At 34.6% G+C, this 21416-nt stretch overlaps 1 protein-coding gene across 2 annotated transcripts in view; it reads right to left on the bottom strand.

The window, feature by feature from the left end:
* Positions 1-21416, bottom strand: part of LOC113515695 (aminopeptidase N) — a 59409-nt gene that overhangs the window by 21895 nt on the left and 16098 nt on the right. For both annotated transcript variants that reach the window (XM_052897592.1, XM_052897591.1), the window contains exons 2-4: positions 11027-11752; positions 8331-8486; positions 7752-8045 (exon numbers count right to left, since the gene is read on the bottom strand). In XM_052897592.1, the coding sequence (XP_052753552.1) occupies positions 7752-8045; positions 8331-8486; positions 11027-11733 (1157 nt within the window). In that variant the 5' untranslated portion in view covers positions 11734-11752. The remainder of the gene's footprint in view (positions 1-7751; positions 8046-8330; positions 8487-11026; positions 11753-21416) is intronic.

Raw genomic sequence — 21416 nt, 5'->3', positions numbered from 1 at the left:
TGTTTAGTTAAGCCTGATTTTTTTTTATTCAATAATAAAAACGTGTTTTTTTTATCACTACAAAGTATAAAACAAAATCGCTTTCCGTGTGTCTGTCCCTATATATGCTTAGATCTTTATAACTATGCAACGAATTTTGATTCATTTTTTTTTAATAGATAAAGTGATTCAAGAGCAAGGTTTATATATATAAAAAATGCATAATATAGTAGAGGAACACTGATAATTTTAGAGATTCATAATGTGATGTGATGTGCATCCTTGCGAAGTTAGGGCGGATCGCTAGTTAATTATAATACACATATTTGCCGTATTTGTAGATAATAATATTATATCTAATGATATATATATATATATATATATATATATATGTAAATTTGTAAAAATGTTAGTAGTAAGTTTTGATGTTTGTTACTCAATCAGGCCTGCAATACGTACTCATAGTGCATGCATAGCCGCGTAAAACGGCTTGTTTATCATAATAGTAAAATAAATTCAAATTTTCAAATTCAAATCATCTTTATTCAAATAGACTTGTTTACGAGCACTTTTAAATTGTATTTTTTTTTAATCTACTGCAGGGTTCGGAAAATTGGACAATAGTAGGTCCTCTCTCTAGAATAAGTACGTTGTTGTTTGTTTTCCACGGATGACCCTGAACGAGTTCATGGGTTCTCTTCTATTTTATAACTGACATGGCGTGAGCGTAAACACTGCGTAAATAAAATGGTAATTTATCCATGCCATTAATAGTTAAGGCCTCATACTACATTCAGTTTTAAGGAAAGATTCCTGTTTATATTGTACGTAATGTAGTTGTTTACCACTTATTATTATAAAGTAACTCTACTAATATTATGAATTATTATCTCTTTATTATTTATTCTACTAATACTATAAAATTCATACGCACAACGGCCCAAATGAGAGGCTAAGTGCGTAAAATGGAGTCCTATTTACATTACGTTACAATACTATAAATTTTATATATAAAAATGTTGTTAATACACATTATATTTTAATATAACAACTACCGGTTTAACTTACGTGTAATTAGATCGAAATAGCTCGACTAGTTTCGGAATCAAGTCGTGATCCTTATTCATGAGCGGCTGTGACGCCATCTTTCTTATCTGTGACGGTACAATTCGCGCTCAGTGCGCCGAAGCGTAGTCAGGTTCGCGCTAGCCTTACAATCTTTCATGACTAAGGATCACAAATTGATTCCGAAACTAATCGAGCTTTTCGATCTAATTACACGTAAATCAAACTGGTAGTTATTGCATTAAAATATAATATTATAAATTTGAAAATTAAAAGACTTAAACGGAGATGGCCAGGGCACATTATAAAAGGAGATGACAAATGGAGTAAGAAAGTGACAAGATGGTATACCAGGGAAGGCAAAGGGAAAAGAGGCAGACCCTGCATAAGATGGGATGATGACGTCAGGGAAGTGGCTGGAATAACATGGGACAGAGTGGCTCAAGAAAGACAAGAATGGAAATGGTTAGAAGAGGCCTTCGCCGATTGTCAAACAGATCTACAGAAAATAAGCAAAAAGTTATGTTTTTTAAAGTTTAATGTTTGTTTTAAAGGCAGTGTTAAGTTGATCTAAATAAGGGTCTAAATAAAGATATTATTATATTATAAATGTAAAATTTTGTAAAGATATTTGGATATTTATAGGTGTAACGTCAGTGAAACAATGCAGTCAGTTACTAACTGGTTTATTGAAAAAAAGAACAAATCTCTCCACCCGTCTTAATATAAACTATTAAACTACCCTCCATTTCTCCCCACTTAATTTAAGACAATCGTTTGTTTATACGGTAATGATACATAAGTTAAATAAAAGAATTACACAACGAAATACTAAGAACAAAAATACATTTTATGAGAATATCTCTGTTATCTCAACTTAATTTGAAATACAACTATTATCCGTGGTGGTAACATTTTTTATGTTTATATAATCCGTTTATTTCTTAATGTAAAACATAGTTGCATATATTAACGATAGGTATATAATCTTAGTATCTTAAGTTTATAAATATATATAAAATTAAGCAATAAACACAATATATCGCACATAACATATACGTGTATTACTAGAAATTGGCTCATATCTCCATCCCCTGTTTGCGTAATTCTCTTTCATGCGCGCGCCTAGCCCGATCACTACCCTGATCTAATGGTGGCTGTTGCTCAAACTCTAAACTCTTTACATTGGTTGACATATTCCCTTTTTCTTCCCGTTTCTCATTTTCACCTATTATCGGACTGTGCGAGCTATTTCTTTTCTGTTGTGTTTGTTGAATATCATTATCAAATGACTGATTATTAGTACTATCTGATATTTCGTTGCTATTTAAACCTGACATTGAGAACCTATTACGTGTTAGAGGCCATAATTGGTCTGAATGTCTACGACAAGGGTTTCCAGTATTTAACTGAACCGTATACGAGACTGGCCCTGTTTTAGACGTTATCCGGCCTTCGGTCCATTTGTCCCCCTGCGACGAATAGTCTCTTGCTAACACACTATCCCCCACTTCAAAAGTTCTGTCTACCCCGCCAGCATTCAATATTTGTTTATCTTGCGCCTGTCTAACGATATCACTAGTATTAGGTCGCACCGCATCTAATCTAGTACGTAATCGCCGTCCCAGTAAAGCGACTGCTGGTGCCACACCAGTCGTAGCATGCTCACAGTTTCTATATTGAAAGAGGAATCGACTCAATGCTAGGGCCAAATCTTTTCCTTCATAAATAGCTTTCTTTAAGGCTTTTTTTATTGTTTTTACAGAGTTTTCTGCGGCTCCATTACCTTGTGGTCTATATGGTGATGAAGTAGAATGTCTAATTGTGTTTTTTCTACAAAAATCATTAAATTCGTGACTCTGAAATGGGGGACCATTATCCGTCACCAATTGTAAAGGCAAACCAAATATTGAAAATAAATTACGAAAATATTGAATAGTGTCACTAGCTGAAGTACTACATAACAGTGTTGCGTCTAACCATTTTGAGTTGGCATCGACTACCACAATATAGTACTTTCCATTCAATTGTGCACAATCGGCATGTAATCGTTGCCATGGTGCCGCAGGGAACTCCCAAGGATGCAGTGAGGACCGCGGTGGGGCATCACGGACATTCCGGCACGCCTCGCACTCACGTCCTACCCTCTCAATATCGAGGTCTATCCCGGGCCAATAAACATAATTCCTGGCGATTGATTTCATTTTGATCACCCCTAAATGACCTTCATGTATCTCTGATAATATTTGTTGTTGTAATTTACTCGGAATTACTACACGATATTTATATAATATACACCCATGTTCCACATATAGTTCCGTCCGTCTATTGTAAAAAGGTTTCTCAAATTCCGTTAAAGTTACATTCGTCCAACCATACATAATGTAACCATATATTTTTGACAGCAATGAATCGTATTTAGTTGCGACAGCTATATCTTTATAATTAACTGGCAAAGTTTCATTTATTAAATTTAAATAATGTGATTCATTATTTTTGCCTATTGTATTGGTTTTATTTGACACCTTTAGACCTAATTCCCCTTGCAGTGGTAACCTAGATAAGGCGTCTGCGTTACTATTATTCCTAGAGCTCACATATTCTACTTCAAAATCATAAGCTGCTAGTTTAATTGACCATCGTTGCAGCCTGCTCGCCGCCGTCTGTGGTATACCTCCTTTTGAACCAAAAATGTATGTCAATGGCTTATGGTCCGTTTTTAATACAAATGATCGGCCGTATAAAAATTGATGGTGCTTTTGCACACCGTACAAAATAGCCAATGCCTCCTTATCTAATTGACTATAATTCTTTTCGGCGTTCGTAAGTGTTCGCGAAGCACAGCTGATCGGTCGCTCGGTACCGTCTGGATACCTATGCGCTAAAACTGCCCCTAGTCCATAGCTACTACTATCTACCGATAGTAACAAAGGCAATGACGCATTATAATGAATTAAAACTTTGTCACTAGACAGAAATTGTTTAACCTCCTGAAACGTTTTCTCACATGTTTTGTTCCAATTCCATGGTGAGTTATTTTTCAATAATTGGTACAAAGGATGGAGGAAGGAGCTCAAATTCGGAATAAATTTTCCGTAATAATTAATTAGTCCTAAAAAAGCTTTTAGTTGTGTTACATCATCTGGCTGTGGTGCTTTCAATATGGCTTCCACTTTTGATAAATCTGGATGTAACCCTTTTTTGTCTATTACAAAACCTAAGTACGATACACTAGTTTGTAAAAAAGAACATTTATTAATTTTAATAGTGAGGCCCATTTCAGTTAATCTTTTGATTACAGCACGCAGGTTTTGTATATGACTGTACCTGTCGGGTCCTGTGACACAGATGTCGTCTAAAAACACTACTGTATTCGGAAGACCGCGTAGGGTCTCCTCCATGATTTTTTGGAATTTTTCCGGTACACAACTTAAACCATAAGGTGTACGTCGAAATACAAATGTACCTAGATGCGTGGATATGGCAGTCACCGCTTGGGAGTCCTCTTCCAGCGGGACCTGCATGTAGGCAGTGGTGAGATCTATTTTCGAATATTCTTCTCCTTCGCTTAAGGCAGCAAATAATTCTTCTATCCGAGGCAGGGGATAATGATCTCTTTTTAATTTAGGATTTATAGTTGTTTTGTAATCTCCACAAATACGAATTTCACCTGATTGTTTAATTACTGGTACAATAGGTGTTCCATAATCGGAATGTTCGACGGAATATATAGAACCCTCCTTTTGCAGTCGGTTCAGCTCACGCTCAACCGCCGCGCGTAACGCGAGCGGTACCGGTCGCGCCCGCATGTACACCGGTTCCGTGTCTGTTAACTGTAATCGGATTGTTTTTTTACATGTGCCTAACTTATCTGTAAATACTTGTGGGTAATCTTTTTTTAATTGATTTACAATATTAGTACGGAACTCGCTATCATCTCTTTCACAAATACTATTAATATGTAACTGGTTAATATTGAATCTACGAATCCAGCTCCTTCCTAACAGTGGGCGACTACCATTTTTTATTACATATAATTTTAATTTATTTTGAGTAATTTTATTAATACACGCGTTTACCACAATATAACCTATAGGTTCTATAGTCGAACCAGAGTATGAACACAATTTAATATGATCGCTTTGTAAAGGATAATGAGTAAAAAAATCTCTATAATAATGTTCGTTGATTGCAGATATCTTACTACCGGTATCGACTTCACATCTAATTATCTTATTGTCTATAATAACGTCCACAAAATAAGGATTGTCTCCGGAAGACATCACCCGTATATTATATAAATCACTGTCTGATTCATCCTCGATGAAATTGTGTCTTTTATTCTCTGACGTCTTACACATCACTTTCAAATGACCTTTACGCTGACACTTATCACATGAATAATTTTTAAAACGGCACTTATCTGCTCGATGCGGTTTACCGCACCGCCAACAAGTGGCGCTCGCCGCCGCCGCGCTCCCCGCGGGCCGCGCGCTGCGCACCGCGTGCAGGCCGTCGGTCGGCCTGTCGGTGTCGGCGCCGCCGCCGCCGCCGCCGCCGCCGCCGCGCGCCCACACGCCGCCTGCGCCCGCGCTGGTGCCCGCGCCGCTGTCCCGGCCGCCCGCACCGCCATGAATAGCGCTCGCCTCGGCATGTTTATCAGCAGCCTCCAATGCCAGAGCTAGTTCCACCGCCTTTTTGTATGTTATGTCTTTTTCGGCAAATAAACGCGATCGCATGTCATCACTGCTCAGACCGGACACGAACTGATCTCGAAGATTCTCTTCGAGCATCGACCCGAAATTGCAGGTCGTCGCTAGATGTTTTAAATTTTGCAAGTATCCGGACAGCGATTCACCTATTGATTGCCGTCTCAACCTAAACACATGTCTCTCTGCTATCACTGAACGTTGTGGTTCGAGGTGGTCTGCCACTATTTTTTCGAGCTCCGTGAACGTTTTATCTTCTGGGTTGGCCGGTGCACACAAATCACACATGAGATTGTAGGTGGGTTCACCGACTAACGTAATTAATGTCGCGACTTTCAGATTTTCTTTAATTTCGTTACACAATAAAAATTGTTTGACACGTCGCACGTATGCATTCCATTGTTTGGTATGTAAATCGAACGGTTCTATTTTACCCACGGGCATGTTCACCACTAATATCAACTTTTTATAACACAATTACACTTAAAACGGTTAATTATAGTTATTATCGTTTAGTTTTTTTTTTTTTAACTCGTCGCCAGTGTAACGTCAGTGAAACAATGCAGTCAGTTACTAACTGGTTTATTGAAAAAAAGAACAAATCTCTCCACCCGTCTTAATATAAACTATTAAACTACCCTCCAATAGGCATACCTATATTTGTATTTACCTATGTTTGCCACTCAGTCAGGCTTAAACGGCTCAATGAATTCGAATAAAATATTATACACGAGTGGAATTTACTATATAATCCCGGCATACAATAGGCTACTAGATCCTTTTCCGTGGGTGTCGTAAGAGACGACTCAGGAAACTTAATGGTCGAGGGATGAACAGTAGTTTATGAACAGTTAAAATTACCAAAATCTAACTGAGGTTGCCAACCCGCCTGCCAAGCGAGGCAACTATTTCCAAAACCCGCCTTATTGGAAAGGTTCAGCAGTGGACAGTTAAAGGCTACCATAATTTGATCGAAATCGGTTTGATTTTTACATCAGAATAAAAAAGTTTTTCCAAGTTTGAAGTCGTTTTTCTATTGTGACCCTAAAGACTAAAGTTTACAATGCGAAGTACTTCAAAAAACGCATAACGAAACTCCCTAATGGTGGAAACGCTCGCGTAACACTTTTGGAATACGGTAACTGTTTATCATCAGGCGGGGCGGGTCGTACGCTCGTTTGATATGATCATCATTCATCATCTCAGTCATTATCTGTCCACTGCTGAACATAGGTTTCCCCCATAGATTGCTACAAAAAAAGGTCCTGGGCCACCTGCATTTACTGACACCCTGCAGTTTGCTACCGTAGTAGTATATAAAAAACTAATGTACGGTAAGTTTAGTATATATACATAGAGATACAATAATAATTCAATTGTCTATTTATATACAAAATTATTAACTCTTACGCCGTAGTTTAAAATCATTATCAGACTTTACGGGCAGTATAGAAGCATCGCGTACCAGATTTCAACGTAACGTAATAACTGATATTGGTTTTCGTTTAACTTATGAACCGGCAGGATATAACGTTATAGGTATCAGAAACCGTACAACGATGGATGTTTTATGTCTTCACCTAAAAGTATAGAATATGATATGCTTCGTTTCTTAATTTAAACTTGCTTAAATATTTAGCTCTTAAAAATAAACTCGCTTCTGAACATAAGCCTTTTAGGAGAGTTTGGCAGTAGTTGCCACGCTTGACAGGCGGATTGGCAGTCGCAGTTAGGCTTTAGAGATATTTTATGAGGAACGTTGCTGTCCATCCCTCGCTCTCCCTTAGCCGACTCTTACGAGAAACGCCCACGGAAAAGGAAGGGGTGGCCTATTCTATGCATGGACCACACAGCACATTATAATTATGTTGACATTAATTTAAAAATCGCACTGTTGATCACTAGACTCTGGTGTATATATAATTCTATTTACTCTTACTATACTGGCCAGATATAAATTGGCTTGGTATAGATATACGATAATAAAATAAAACTTACCTAAAAGTCAATAGACCCCAGTTTTCCATTGCGCCAGCTTTAAAATCTGGAAGCGCAACCATATCTATCTTCGGCAAAGGAAATGTAATTTTGTAATAGTCTTCAAGGAACCTTAATATCTTCGGACCAATATCTAAAGCGTATTCTGCAGACGGTAAGGCCTCTTTTCTAGCCCAAACCGTAAAGTTCTGATCACTTTTGTAGCCAAAGTCTGTGACGGCGAATGCGACGAGGTACGTTGACATTGGCAATGATTCAGCGTAGTGATCCCATACATAATCCGACAAGGTGGAACTGGAAACAAGATATTATTGTAAATCTCAGGAAAAACTTTTAAGGAAGATTATTTAGTATCTAACTACCTTCACATTCATTCTGTTAGTTCGGGACCCACGTTGGGCGCCAATATGGCACATGTTTAACGCGTTAGTCTAAATCTTTTCTGGTGCATGCATTTATATAGTTTTGCATTGTAATCTCATTTCATCAATCTTCCATATGACATTCTTCCTATATGTCCGAACCTTCCATATACTCGAATCGAATTATTCCTATCTATCATTATTTGAGTATACTTACTGGTTTTCCCTCCTAACAATATTCATGTTAGAGACAGAAGTCATGTTAGCTGGACGCGCGATGCTTATTGTGAAACGCGCTTTCAAAGCCGGCTCGTCCCAGCACGGGAAGGCGCGGCGGGCATCGGTCGCTTGGAACTGTGTAACTGCTATCCATCTGTACATGTAAGAACATGATTTTTATGTGATAAAACAATTACTAACAAATTATAATTTTAACAATTTAATAGGTACAAAAGTGCATACTTTTAAAAATAAAAATAAATAAAATTATTTTACAAAAAAAGACATTAAAAAAGGGGCGAATTCTTTAACTCTAACTTACTAATATTATAAACTATTTTTTGCGGCTTTTCCCGCGTGTATCAATCTACAATTTATCCTTTTTTTAACTAAAAAAAATAACTTAGGAAAAAATTTCATTCCACTTTGCTTAGCATTTATTCAATTATGTTTCAATGGGGGGAAAGGGATTGTTTGTAATGAGTTTTCACAGCCCCATTGCTAGCAATATAGTTTATCAGCTTGACGCCCACGCGGTTCCCCCTGGAAACCATCATAACTAATTCATGTCAAATTCTTCACGATGGGTCAACTGACCTGCCTTCATCCTCGGTTATCATCCCTCACTGCTGCCCCGCTAGCGTATACCGATAACGCAGGCGGGGTTACCATTCCATTTTCACTAGTTAAAAAAATTATGTTTCGACAGCTGAACGGATTTGAATAGAATTTGGTGCACAAATAAACCATAGTGTATTGTGTGTTATTATTTTTAATATTATTACATATTTAATGCAAGCATCACCGCTGGAAATAACATTAAAAATACCGACATATAATCGGCCACTTTTTCCTTTCCCATGTGTGTCATAACTGGTAACTAAGGAAATTTATTGGTCGAGGGATGATCAGCAGCATCCCTCCTAAAACATCACTAAAAGCCTAACTGCGATTGCCAATCCGCTTCCTAAGCGCAGCAACTATTGACAAAACCCCCCTTATGGGGGAGGCCTATTTAAGCAGTGGTCAGTTAACTAGATATTTAATATATTTTACTTCATCTCAATCAATCACAAAAATCAAAATTAATATGTTCTAACCACTAGGTTTCTATTTCTGTGAAATTAATTTAATTAATTTACTGGGTACAGAGGAATAACACTTGAGTTCTCAGGAATGGCAACGCATTAGGGGTATCATAGGCTAAACAGTATACTCTGTTATGTCCATGGTACTGTTCATGTCTATAGGCGACGGTTACCATCAGGTGGGCCGTCAGCTTGCTTGCCATTCTAAGCTGTATAAAAAAAATGGTAATATCGTCCATTGGCACGTAGATTATAATAGACAGTAGATGAGGTAAAAATAAAAAATAAATAGAAAATAACAAAAGAAGATCCTTCAGATGTCGTATCCTATCAGCCTATAATAATCAAGACGAATGGAACCAATTCAAACACGATGTGACTTTATCTACATAGAAAATCTTACTTCGTCATTCAGTTTTGTTTTTCGCCAGATTTGAACAGACGAAAAATTTAAAAAATTAGAAAAAAAATGTTAAATAGATTTATATTGACCACCCAGATTCTGGCTACATAATAATAATTAAAAGACCCCCCACTAAGACAGTAACATTAACTCCTTCTCAAGGCCGAATGTAGAAGTGTTATTACTCAGAAGATCGTGTGCATACACACAATATTTCTAGCAAAACGTAATTGTTATACTATTAAATAAATCATTTGTATTCAACGTACTCCGTTGGGTACATCGTAAATAAGGTTTCCGTGAGGAGTGTCGTATGACCTCACACGGTTGAATATAAAGCAACCTATTGTCCGCTCGGTGTAGGGAACTCGATTACTTCTAAATTTACTTTTTAAACGACTTCCAACAGGAAAAGTCCGAATATCGTCTTTATTTTTGTACGCGATTACGACATCGATTCTTAATCGATTTTAATAATTATTTTTGCAAATCATATGCTTTACTCTCATATTAATAACGTATGAATTTTGATGAATTTTAAGGAGACTTGACTGCCATCAGGTATGAGAAGAATGAGCTTTACAGTGTTTACTGTCAATTCCATAGTTCTAATGGTAAAGGAAATTGTTAACAATAGGATCTAGCGACTCCATTGCAAGCAATAATAAGCAATTAGAAGAGAATTGAAATCTCTTATGACATTCATTAATTCCTGACGAATACATCGCGACGTGTGCTCTCGCCATAGTATCGGCACCTCTTCCTTTCTCGTGGGTATTGTAAAAAGTGACCAAGAGACTTAATTGTCGAGGAATGGGCAGCAGCGTCCCTCTCAAAACATCACCAAAACCTAACTGCGGTTGCTAACCCGCTTGTTAAACGTGGTAACGCTGGCAAAACTCTCCAATTGGAGAAAGCCTATGATCAGCAGTGGTCACTTAATGGCTAATTAGATATAATGACATCACGATGGACCAACTGATCTGACTTTATCCATACTTATCTTCTCTCCTCGATACTCTGTCAATATACACCGACAGCACAGACGGGATTACCATTCCATTATCATGACTTAAAAATATCCGTGATTTTCTCCACATGTGTAAATAGCAGTTACAACTATCCATGAAGTGTCCTATCAACTTGTTTACCATTCCAAGTACCGTGTATAAAAAAACAATTTTGAATCATTTTCAAACTTACTTCGTAACATTTTTCTCTTCGTACGAACTTCTATAAAATCCATGAAGATTGTCATTCAGGATGCCAGTATACGTGATATTCAACACATACTGCTGTCCCGCCTTCAACGTTTCAGCTAACGATAATATGTGGAACTGCCTCGGAACATCTTCTGTGCGTCTTGTTATTTTCAAAGCTCTTCCTTCACTTTTCTCAAATAGTTCTATGTTATGGAACTTTAACTCGACACCATGAAATGTCACTTGTTGAGTATCATTTTTTACAGTCAACACTATACTCGTCTCACCATCAAACGTAAAATCCCCCTCGTATATATACGGAGTTAGTTTAATATAATATCTATCTGGTTTTATATTAGTTGGAAGTCTAACATCAGTAATGGTTGGAACATCTTCTGTGGTATTAAAGAATGAATTAAAAGTCGTCGATTCAGGACTTCTGTCTGTACTTAAAGGTATAACTAAGAGTTTGGATTGGTCACAATGGGTTAGCTCGTATTTTGTGACATTTGCCAAATGATCAGTCTGCGGGCAAGCAGCGAAGTTGTAGACTAGGAAAGATGTGGCTACAAGAGCTAATGCGAAAATGACGAGGATGACGAAGGTAAGACTCTTGGATAAGTAAACGCCCCGCTTGGTCTTGGTGGAGAAGTCACAGGAGGGCGGGTTACCGTCCATTATGTTGAGGGGTTCACGTGCTTGAGTCATCACATCACCATTTTTTCATCTGAAACAAAAAATAATAATAACAATAATTTATTGAACAAAAAATTTAAATGCAAATAATATATAGAAAGATATTTACGTTACATATTGATTTACAGTAAGTGTCTCTGGCCTCCATGCTAGGAAAGTCCTGTATTATGAAGGTCAGGCAACCGTCCTTTACAGATTTAATTTACTATATAAGTTTAAAGAATTTTTTATTAAAAAAAAATATAGAATTAAAGATTTAACTGCAAAAGAAAAAACAATAACACTATTACAAAATATAGATAAAAAAGTTTTGATTAAAGCAAAAACCAATTTGACAAATTCTTTTAATAGTTTGTCAATACCATATGAGGGTATAAAAGAAACATTTATCGTGTGGTTGAAACTAAAATCAAGCTAGCTGAGTTTCTATAGGTAACTTCTACTACTACGCTATGCCAATGCCAAAGTTACACAGTTCGTGTGTGTGTTCATCCTTAAATCTTTTTCCAATTTCTTATTTATATTTATACAGTACGAAAACTTTTAGCTCCTACGAAATATTTTATCACTATACAACATAATATCCCTCTTATGCGAAAAGTAATAAAGTTCTGTATCAATTGGGGTTGCGTCATCGTTATGTAAGTCTTAAATAAGTTGCTCGAACACGTCGTTCGATCACGTCCCTTATGTTATTGACCTTACGGATACTATGAGATGATATCCCTAAGGGTTACTACAAGGTTACGTGTGATATCATTTTTACTAAATATTGTCATGTTTAGACTATATAACTTGATAGATAGGTTCATGCCTTCAAAAATTGTTCTTTATATCTAATTTAAAAGCAAAATATTCTTGTTATACATTTTTTATTTAGATCTTGTAATAATTATAGTATTAAATTTACTAGCATCGATCTATAAAATTGTAAGATCTTTACTTATAGGAAACATTTCAGAGGATTCATCTACATCTACATTTACCTAATCATTTATTTATAGTTGCCTAATTTCCTTATTTCTTGCCATCTTGCCTTGTTACTTACTGTAATTAGCAGGTAATTTATTCCTGTCTATTCAATATTAAATGTTCTATTTACTTGTAGAAACTTTGCTGATTTTTATATTCATCAGCATCATATCAGCTTTTAACTGTCCACTGCTGAACAAAAGCCTCCCCATTGTGGGGTTTTGCCAGTACTTGCCATGCTTGGGAGGCGGATTAGCAACCGCAGTTAGGCTTTAGAGATGTTTTAAGAGGAACGCTGCTGCCCATCCCTCGCTCTCCCTTAGTCGCCTCTTACGACACCCACGGGAAAGGGGGTGGCCTATTCTATGCCGAGACCGACACGGCGATTTTTGTATTATATTTATGTTATATATGTGTTAAGTGTAACAAGAAATTTTATATTTTTCAAATAAAATTAAAATAAATAGTATATGTGCATGTGCATATATTCTCTTGTCTACGGTCGACTGGTAAATAATGTCATATGGCATTAAGTCCGCAATTTACACTAAGTATATTTCAATTTAATAAAATGGGAGTGATCATTAAATTTTTTTTTGTGATACTGTGAAATGTATTAGTTTTATTAAATACTTTTAGACGCAAAATTCATTTATTTTAATTAATTTAAATAAGGATATAGCACTAATGTTTATTTATTAATTATTAAAATTTAATAAATAAATAAAAGAGTATTTCTCAAAAGTGAAAGAGATGTTTCCAAATTAATAGTTTACTCTTATTATTATATTTATATTTATATATATTATACGTATATGTCGTAAGTCAATTTGACAAGAATAACTTGTGAGACTTTTATTATAACACAAAAATGTGTCGTAGAACGTAATTTTTTTGCATCACAAAATTAATATATAATATAAAACATAATTGTAATAAGTTCATGCAAACAATTTTTTTTTTATTTTTATAATTTTTTGTAAGGCGCACACATGAGCAGTCGATCTACCTGACGGAAAGTGGCTACAATCGTCCATGAATGCAACAAAAGAAGAGTCGCTTGTACGTTGCCGGCCTTTTAAATATTTCTTGAAATGCCCCATATTATTAACGAATTGATAACGGAGAAGTTTCTTAATTCACTATTATTTTTATTTTTAAAGTCGCTTATAAAATCATTTCACACTTCACGCTTCAACAAACTGTCCATTGAGCATTTGGTCGTCTCATGTTGAATGTCAATTGAGTAGCGAAAACTAGGAGATGGGCTATCCATTGTTGCGAATAATTCCACTTTGTAGCTACGTCGACATAACCAGAGAGATAAAGTGGTCTTTTAATATGCATTCTAATATTTTTAAGGTACTATCATAATATTTAAATAGTGACAGCTCAGTAGCAGAACAAATCCTATAACATAAGTATTATTATTTGTATCTATGTTTCTACGACATAACTTTTTTATTCTCTCTGGTTTGTCACTATTACAAACTAAGAACAAGGAATTACATAGAAGGAATGATAAAATAAAAACTGCAAATCATATGGTTGGCTCCTTTCTTCTTATGCAAATATATTTAGTAAAAAGATGACGAAAGATACACCATCAGTTGTTATTTTTCTCAATTCGTAGCAGGCTAGTGTATAGAAAATGTTTGATTTTTCAAATATTTGATAATAACAAATTTTACATTACTAGATTATATATTCGACACAGTTTATGTAGAAAGTATGCAAGCAGGTTGTATCTGAATTTGGTAGGGTTATACGGCCGTATAACATTTTCTATACACTATGAATTGACAATTTTATCACTCCTTCTATGTAATTCCTTGTTCTTAGGTTAGAAATTAGCATGCCAGAGAGAATTGTGTAGTTATAATGGACCACACTATATAGCTTATCATTACTGTTATCACTATCTAATAAATAAAATAAATAAACAGAGGGCCTACCATGAATTGTTTTCCGAAATTTCGGAGACAAACGAAACACAAATTTGACGTTAAAATTACATAATTTATGCCGTTTGGAGATATTAAAAAGGTAAAAATATTGTTTCTTTGGACTTTTATGATAGAATGTATAATAAACGAAATGTTAAACTCCATTTATTGGTCGGATTTAGGTATAAACAAAAACATGAAATTGAGTCTGAAATTTCGGAATTTCATTTCATGGTAGACCAGTAGATCTCGGAGTTTTCAAAATCATATTCGAATCAAACAAACATGTAAGTCATATTTTTTTTTATTTTATTAATAATTTAAATGTAGAATGATCTAGCATATAAAAAAAAATCTGTAAATATATTATTTCAGATAAAAAAATAATTTATCAAATCGTTCAGAATTATATATATATATATATATATATATATATATATATATATATATATATATATATATATATATATATATATATATATATATATATATATATATTAGGTTGTCTCTAATTTAAAAAAAAAAACCTATTTATATCTATACCTCCTTTTGAGGGTCAACGCTCGACCTTCCTGTTAAATTTAAAGTTATGTAGAGAATATGAATAGCATTTACCATATGTATCATACTATATTGGTCAAGTAATTTTAAATTTTTTTATACAACTTAGAATGGCAAACAAGCTGACGTCCCACCTGATGGAAAGTGGTAACCGTCGCCTATAGAGTATACTGTTTCGCTCAAGATATATATTTTTTTATGTGTGTTAATTAAATAGTAACCCCACCCGCGCTATCGGTATACACTGGCGAGGCACCAGTGAAGGATGATAGGTGATGATGAAAGCAAGTTAGCCCATCTTGACGAATTCAACAAGAATTGTTCACGATGGTTTCCAGGGGGAACTACGTGGAGGACGACCTAATAGGGCATATTGCTAGCAATGGGACTGTTAAACTCCATTGCTAATTTCCCTTTCTAATAATCCCTTTCCCCCCGCTCATCATCATTATCATCATATCAGCCCTTAACTGTCCACTGTCCACATCGTGTTTGAATTGGTTCCATTCGTCTTGATTTATTTATCTTATAGGTTGATAGGATACGACATCTGAAGGATCTTCTATTCTTATTTTCTATTTATTTTTTATTTTTACCTCATCATTTTTACCATTTAGTTTTTTTTTTATACAGCTTAGAATGCCAAACAAGACGGCCCACCTGATGCAAAGTGGTAACCGTCGCCTATAGACATGAGCAGTACCATGGACATAACAGAGTATACTGTTTCACCTATGATACCCCCCATGCGTTGCCATTCCTGAGGACTCAGGTGTTATTCCTCTGTACTCTGTAAAATCACGCCATATCCCACCCTTCAAACCGAAACACAGCCATGCAAACACAACTTCTTCACGGTAGAAACACTAATGGGACAGAGGTACCCAAGCAATCGACTTTTGTACAAAGTCTCCCTCTGGTAGAAAAATAAAAAAAATTGAAAGTTTTTAAAATGGATTAAAAATGTACCAATAAAGGTAGCAAAACAGAGGGTAAAAGAAGTAAAGCATAAATGTGACGGACTTTTATCGTGATTCACTTTGTGGTACGTGCAAAAAATATTTAAAAAATCAATACTAGTTTGGTACTATAAACATTTTGGTAAAAATAAATAATAACATCCGGCAACCCTGACTTGTATAATCGTCACTAGTAATAGTAAATCGGGGGTAGTAGATACGGGTAAGAAAGCGCTCACTAAATCTATTTTCTCTCTAATATAGACACCATCATTCTTAATTGTGTGTTGACAGACTGACGGTCGTAAATCCGTGACCGTGAAGAGTAACAAATTGTTTGTAACGATTTTAATTAAAAAGTATTAAGGATGGATAGTTCGAAGAGATATAGAATGAATTTGGAACTATACAATCACAGATAGAAACAAATGAGAATAAAAAAGGTATCTGAAATCAATTTATTGTATATACGTTTCTCGATTTACGTGACAATTTAATTTACGATTAATTCTTTAGTGATGGAACACCCATATCAAGTAAAATTCTAAACAGATGGAGACTTTATACAAAAGTCGTTTACTCGGCACCTGTTCCATTCGTGTTTCTACCGTGAAGCAGTTGTGTTTCGATTTAAAGGGTGGGATATGACAGTGAATTTACAGGGTACAGAGGCATAACACCTGAGTCCTTAGATGTCATGAGCAAAACAATTTATTATGTCCATGGTACTGCTCATATTACCACTTTCCATAAGGTGAGCCGTTTGCCTGTTTGCCATTCTGTTGCATAAAAAAATTAATCCAAGTGATGGCTGTAAATTCGCCACGAGCCATATTGTATATAATATTACGTTATAAATTATAATTTGAAACGTATTACTATGTTTCTTGTGACGTTGATCTTATACAACTGAGAAAGTATGTATTTTGGTGAATCTTTTTTAAACACACACACAGACACTTTTTTCATTATGGACTAATTAGTCACATTAGTATATTCCGCCAAAGAATTTTAGGAATATATCGATTGTTAATTAGTTGTTATTTTAACTGATAAAATTTTGAATAACACTAATATTACAGATAGTTATTTTTTTTTCTTATTTCATGCAAAATGAAACGCAATCTCTTATTTGCCTAGCAGAATATGTTAAAAAAGATAAAAAATATTTTTGTATTCGGTTACTCAATATATTCATTTGAGATCAAGCTATTAATACGGGCCATGTGAACAGTCATTCATAATAATAATCATTCTTAGGTATTGAACCAAAAATAAAAAAAGTTAAATTGGACGAATTCACGTGAACGTGACAGATGTTTATATTACGATCCAATGTTGCCAACTGAGCAAACGTAAATACAGAGTAATGAAATATCTGCAACACGCGTATTCAATTATTTCCTTTGATGTATGTTTACCGCCAAAAACGCAAACACGATTCTCGACATTTGTTTACAATTTTTGTTGACAATTTATTATAATTTTATTACAAAAATTTTGTTAGTGTACTAATAGAAAATTTGACAGTATCCTTTTAGACCTCAAATTACGACTTTGCAATATTAATATTGGCAAGTGTTATATTATCTGTGATATTGGTTTAAGCAGTTTAAATAAAAATATAGTATAGTATAAAAATATAATGTTATAATACAAATATGTAAAAAATATAATTTATCTATTATATACACACCTTACATTTAGGTATTATAAATATCAAAAAACGAAATATTTAGTATTTGCATCAAATACAGACATGCACAACATTCAAATAATAAAATGCCACAATAAAATAGTTTATAGATATAAAAAAATACATACCTATAAGTATATACATACAAGATTCCAATGATCAAGTATTTAAACAGATTCTCATTTGGTTCTTTTATTTGACCTTCCAGATACGGAACCTAAATCTGATGTTCAAGGCAATTCGCCTCACTATTTCTTGATTGAATCGAAATAAAATCGATATCGGCTGTCAGTTACGCTCCACGTTTCCCTCTCGGGGTGACGTTAATTGGAGAAAAAAATATATTTCCATATTTAAGATAAATCGACAATATTCTTCTGGAAATACAATTAAGAAATGTCGTCGTCGAGTGAGTGCCACCTCAAGGTCTTTGCTCGAGGCCATGAGCTAATAAATTAAAATAATCATGTCCTTGTTCTTGCTTTCGAAAGCATCATGTTCTTATGTGTCCAAGGAAATTTCCCTTTTTATGCTACAACTACCTTTTCCCCCCGAATTCGTCCGCGTGACCGAAATATGTTCATTGGCCGAGATAATAAGTTGCCTATATCCTTCTCCAGCCCATGTAGTGTATCAAATTTCATAGTGACAGGTAGAACCATTAAGGCACTATGAGGTATCAAACAAACGTGTTAAATAATATCACCGATTGTATACTATTTAAAAAGCACACCATTTATAAATATATTATGGTTTGAATCGAATCAGTTTTGTAGGGAGCTACCTAAACTATTGTAAAGTATATAAATGAAACATTACCTATTACGAACTCCGAATAATTCCGAATAATTTCTCAGAACACAATCCATTTTACAAGCATTATAGGACTCCACACCGCCTATGATATATATTAGTAAAGACATAACAGCAAAAGTTGTAAAAGTATAATATAGTGTAGCTTTTTACTGAACAGCAATTTGTCGTATTACCTTTATCGATGTTTCAATCATTCTGTGTAAGGGAATACCGTATATGTCCGTACAATAATATTGTTCTAAATATATTGAAAAACACGAAAGTACTTCTGATGTTTATGATAACGTACCATAGGAATATTGTAAAAAAGTTTTCCACATGGGTACCCTTGTTTAATTAATGTTTCTGTAATGAACCGGCTGCCATCATCGTGGTATCAGCCCTTAACCGTCCACTGCTGAACATAACCTCCGCCTTGGGGGATTTTGTTGTTGTCACGCTTGACAAGCGGATTGGCAACCGCAGTTAGGCTTTAGAGATGATTTAAAAAGGACGTTGCTGCCCATCCCTCGCCCTCCCTTAATCGCCTCTTACGACAACCACGAGAAAGGAAGGGGTGGCCTAAACTATGCCGGGACCACACGGCCAGTACTCCACTGTATACTACATTAGGTCAATTTCCACGCGGTTTTCCTTGGAAACTGGTTAATTCCTGATGGAATCGTCATGATGGACTAATGAACCTGTTTTCATCCTCACCTATCACTCTGATGCTCCGCCAGTTTATACCAATAACGCAGGTTTATAATAAATATACATTTAATAAATTATATGTATTTGACATTTTTGTACATTACAAGTTTTTGTATTTTATGCACGAAAATTATTAATTCACTCCTGCACTACCTGCCCATTTCTATCTGTTCTCCTTTAACCAAAGGTTGTCTGTAAGAGATTGCCCTAGCGATAAGACCGCCTTTTGTACCTTTATGTGTATATTTCAATCTGTATTTATGTTACTGTATTTCACTTGAATTATTCACTTACTTTTATTTTACCAGAGGGAGACTTTGTACAAAAGTCGATTGCTTGGGTACCTCTGTCCCATTCGTGTTTCAACCACGCAGCAGCAGTGTTTGCATGGTTGTGTTTCGGTTTGAAGGGTGGGATATGGCGTGAATTTACTGGGTACAGAGGAATAACACCTGAGTCCTCAGGAATGGCAACGCATGGAGGGTATCATGGGCGAAACAGTATGCTCTGTTATGTCCATGGTACTGCTCATGTCTATAGGGGACGGTTACCACTTTCCATCAGGTGCCATCAGCTTGTTTGCCATTCTATGTTGTATAAAAAAAAACTTGTCATTGTATATTTTTATTTATGGTGCAATAAAGAGTTATGGTTAAATAAATAAATAAATAACGCAGGCGGAGTTATCGGGATAGGAAACAAACTAACTCATTTTCACATTAGTAAAGATTTATCTAAGCAATCTATCTGTCCAAGCGATATTTGTAAAACAGATTTGATACTTGCAACTAATTTCTTAACACAAAGCCGACTTCAAACTGACAAACATATCAATTATAGAGCATCTGTTTGAATTGAAGACGTTGTGCTTGAACAAAACAATATGTACATCCATTCAACTTCACAATGAGCTTTGTTAAAGCTTTTGATTGAGATCTGTATAAGTAATACACAGCTGTCTTGTGGTACAAGTGAACGCAGGTAGCGTTAAAATTAATAACTTGTTGTTTTTGAAATTTAGAAAAAGAAATGCTAAATATATAAAACATATTATGGTATTTAATTTAATTCTACTTAATATAAATTATTACAATTATTTGAAAATGTAATATTGTATAAAAATCATTTTCCATCAATTTCTTTGTATTGGAAACAGCAAAATTAATGAAAATATGAATGGTGTTAAATATACCACTGTTATATGTTCATTGTGTACATACAAACATATTGTTATCTATTATGTATAGAGCGTTGTTTAGTTCAATTATTTAGATAAATCTGTGCCTCTAGTGAGAAAGGGTATAACTCAAGTTATGGCCTTTTTCTTTTTTAGGCTACTTTAAATAAGCAAATTTTTCTCTTTCGAATGGTATAAGAATCGTAACGATATCTTTAAAAACAATAGAGATAGTAAACATGTAAAAGGCTACAATTAACAAAATATTTGTGGTAAAAAAGTCATAATTAGAAATAAAACTACAATATTTTACAAAAAATAGTGCCAAAAATGACAAGATACTTAGAACTATCCTTTAAATATGAATTTCTTTTTGTGTAAAATGAATCAGTTCGATTTGAACCCTTTTACACCATTTAATAGCGATTATTTTTTATAGCATAAAATACACAACATTGTTTTTCTTCAATACTTCAATAAAATAGTTTTAATTCAACTTAAAACTATTTTCACATGATAATTTTAATATTTTTGTTAAGAGCGATTAGGTATAATAGAATTATTTTTAAAACTATAGGTTTTACACAAAAACCGACAATTTCATAAGAAAGAGGAGAAAAAATTACTATAAATGCAATCATTGACATGTTCAATTAGCAAATAATAAAAGCAGCAGAATTTTTTTTCTTTATTTAAAATAGTTTTTTGGCTCTCCTGAAAAGTGGCCATTTTGAATTGAACCCTTTCTCACTAGAGGCACAGAAATAAGTAAATGATAATACTGGCAACGGAGAAAAGCACGCGTTGCCATGGTGACATTAAATAACAGAAAAAGTTACAAATATTTGTATAACAGGACAACGTTTTTTTTTTTA

Source organism: Galleria mellonella, unplaced genomic scaffold (assembly GCF_026898425.1).
Source record: "Galleria mellonella isolate WM207_F2 unplaced genomic scaffold, CSIRO_AGI_GalMel_v1 utg37, whole genome shotgun sequence".
In the NCBI taxonomy this organism is placed as follows: domain Eukaryota; kingdom Metazoa; phylum Arthropoda; class Insecta; order Lepidoptera; family Pyralidae; genus Galleria; species Galleria mellonella.
The sequence above is the reverse complement of the archived record's forward strand: the minus strand, read 5'-3'. Positions and strand labels throughout refer to the sequence as shown.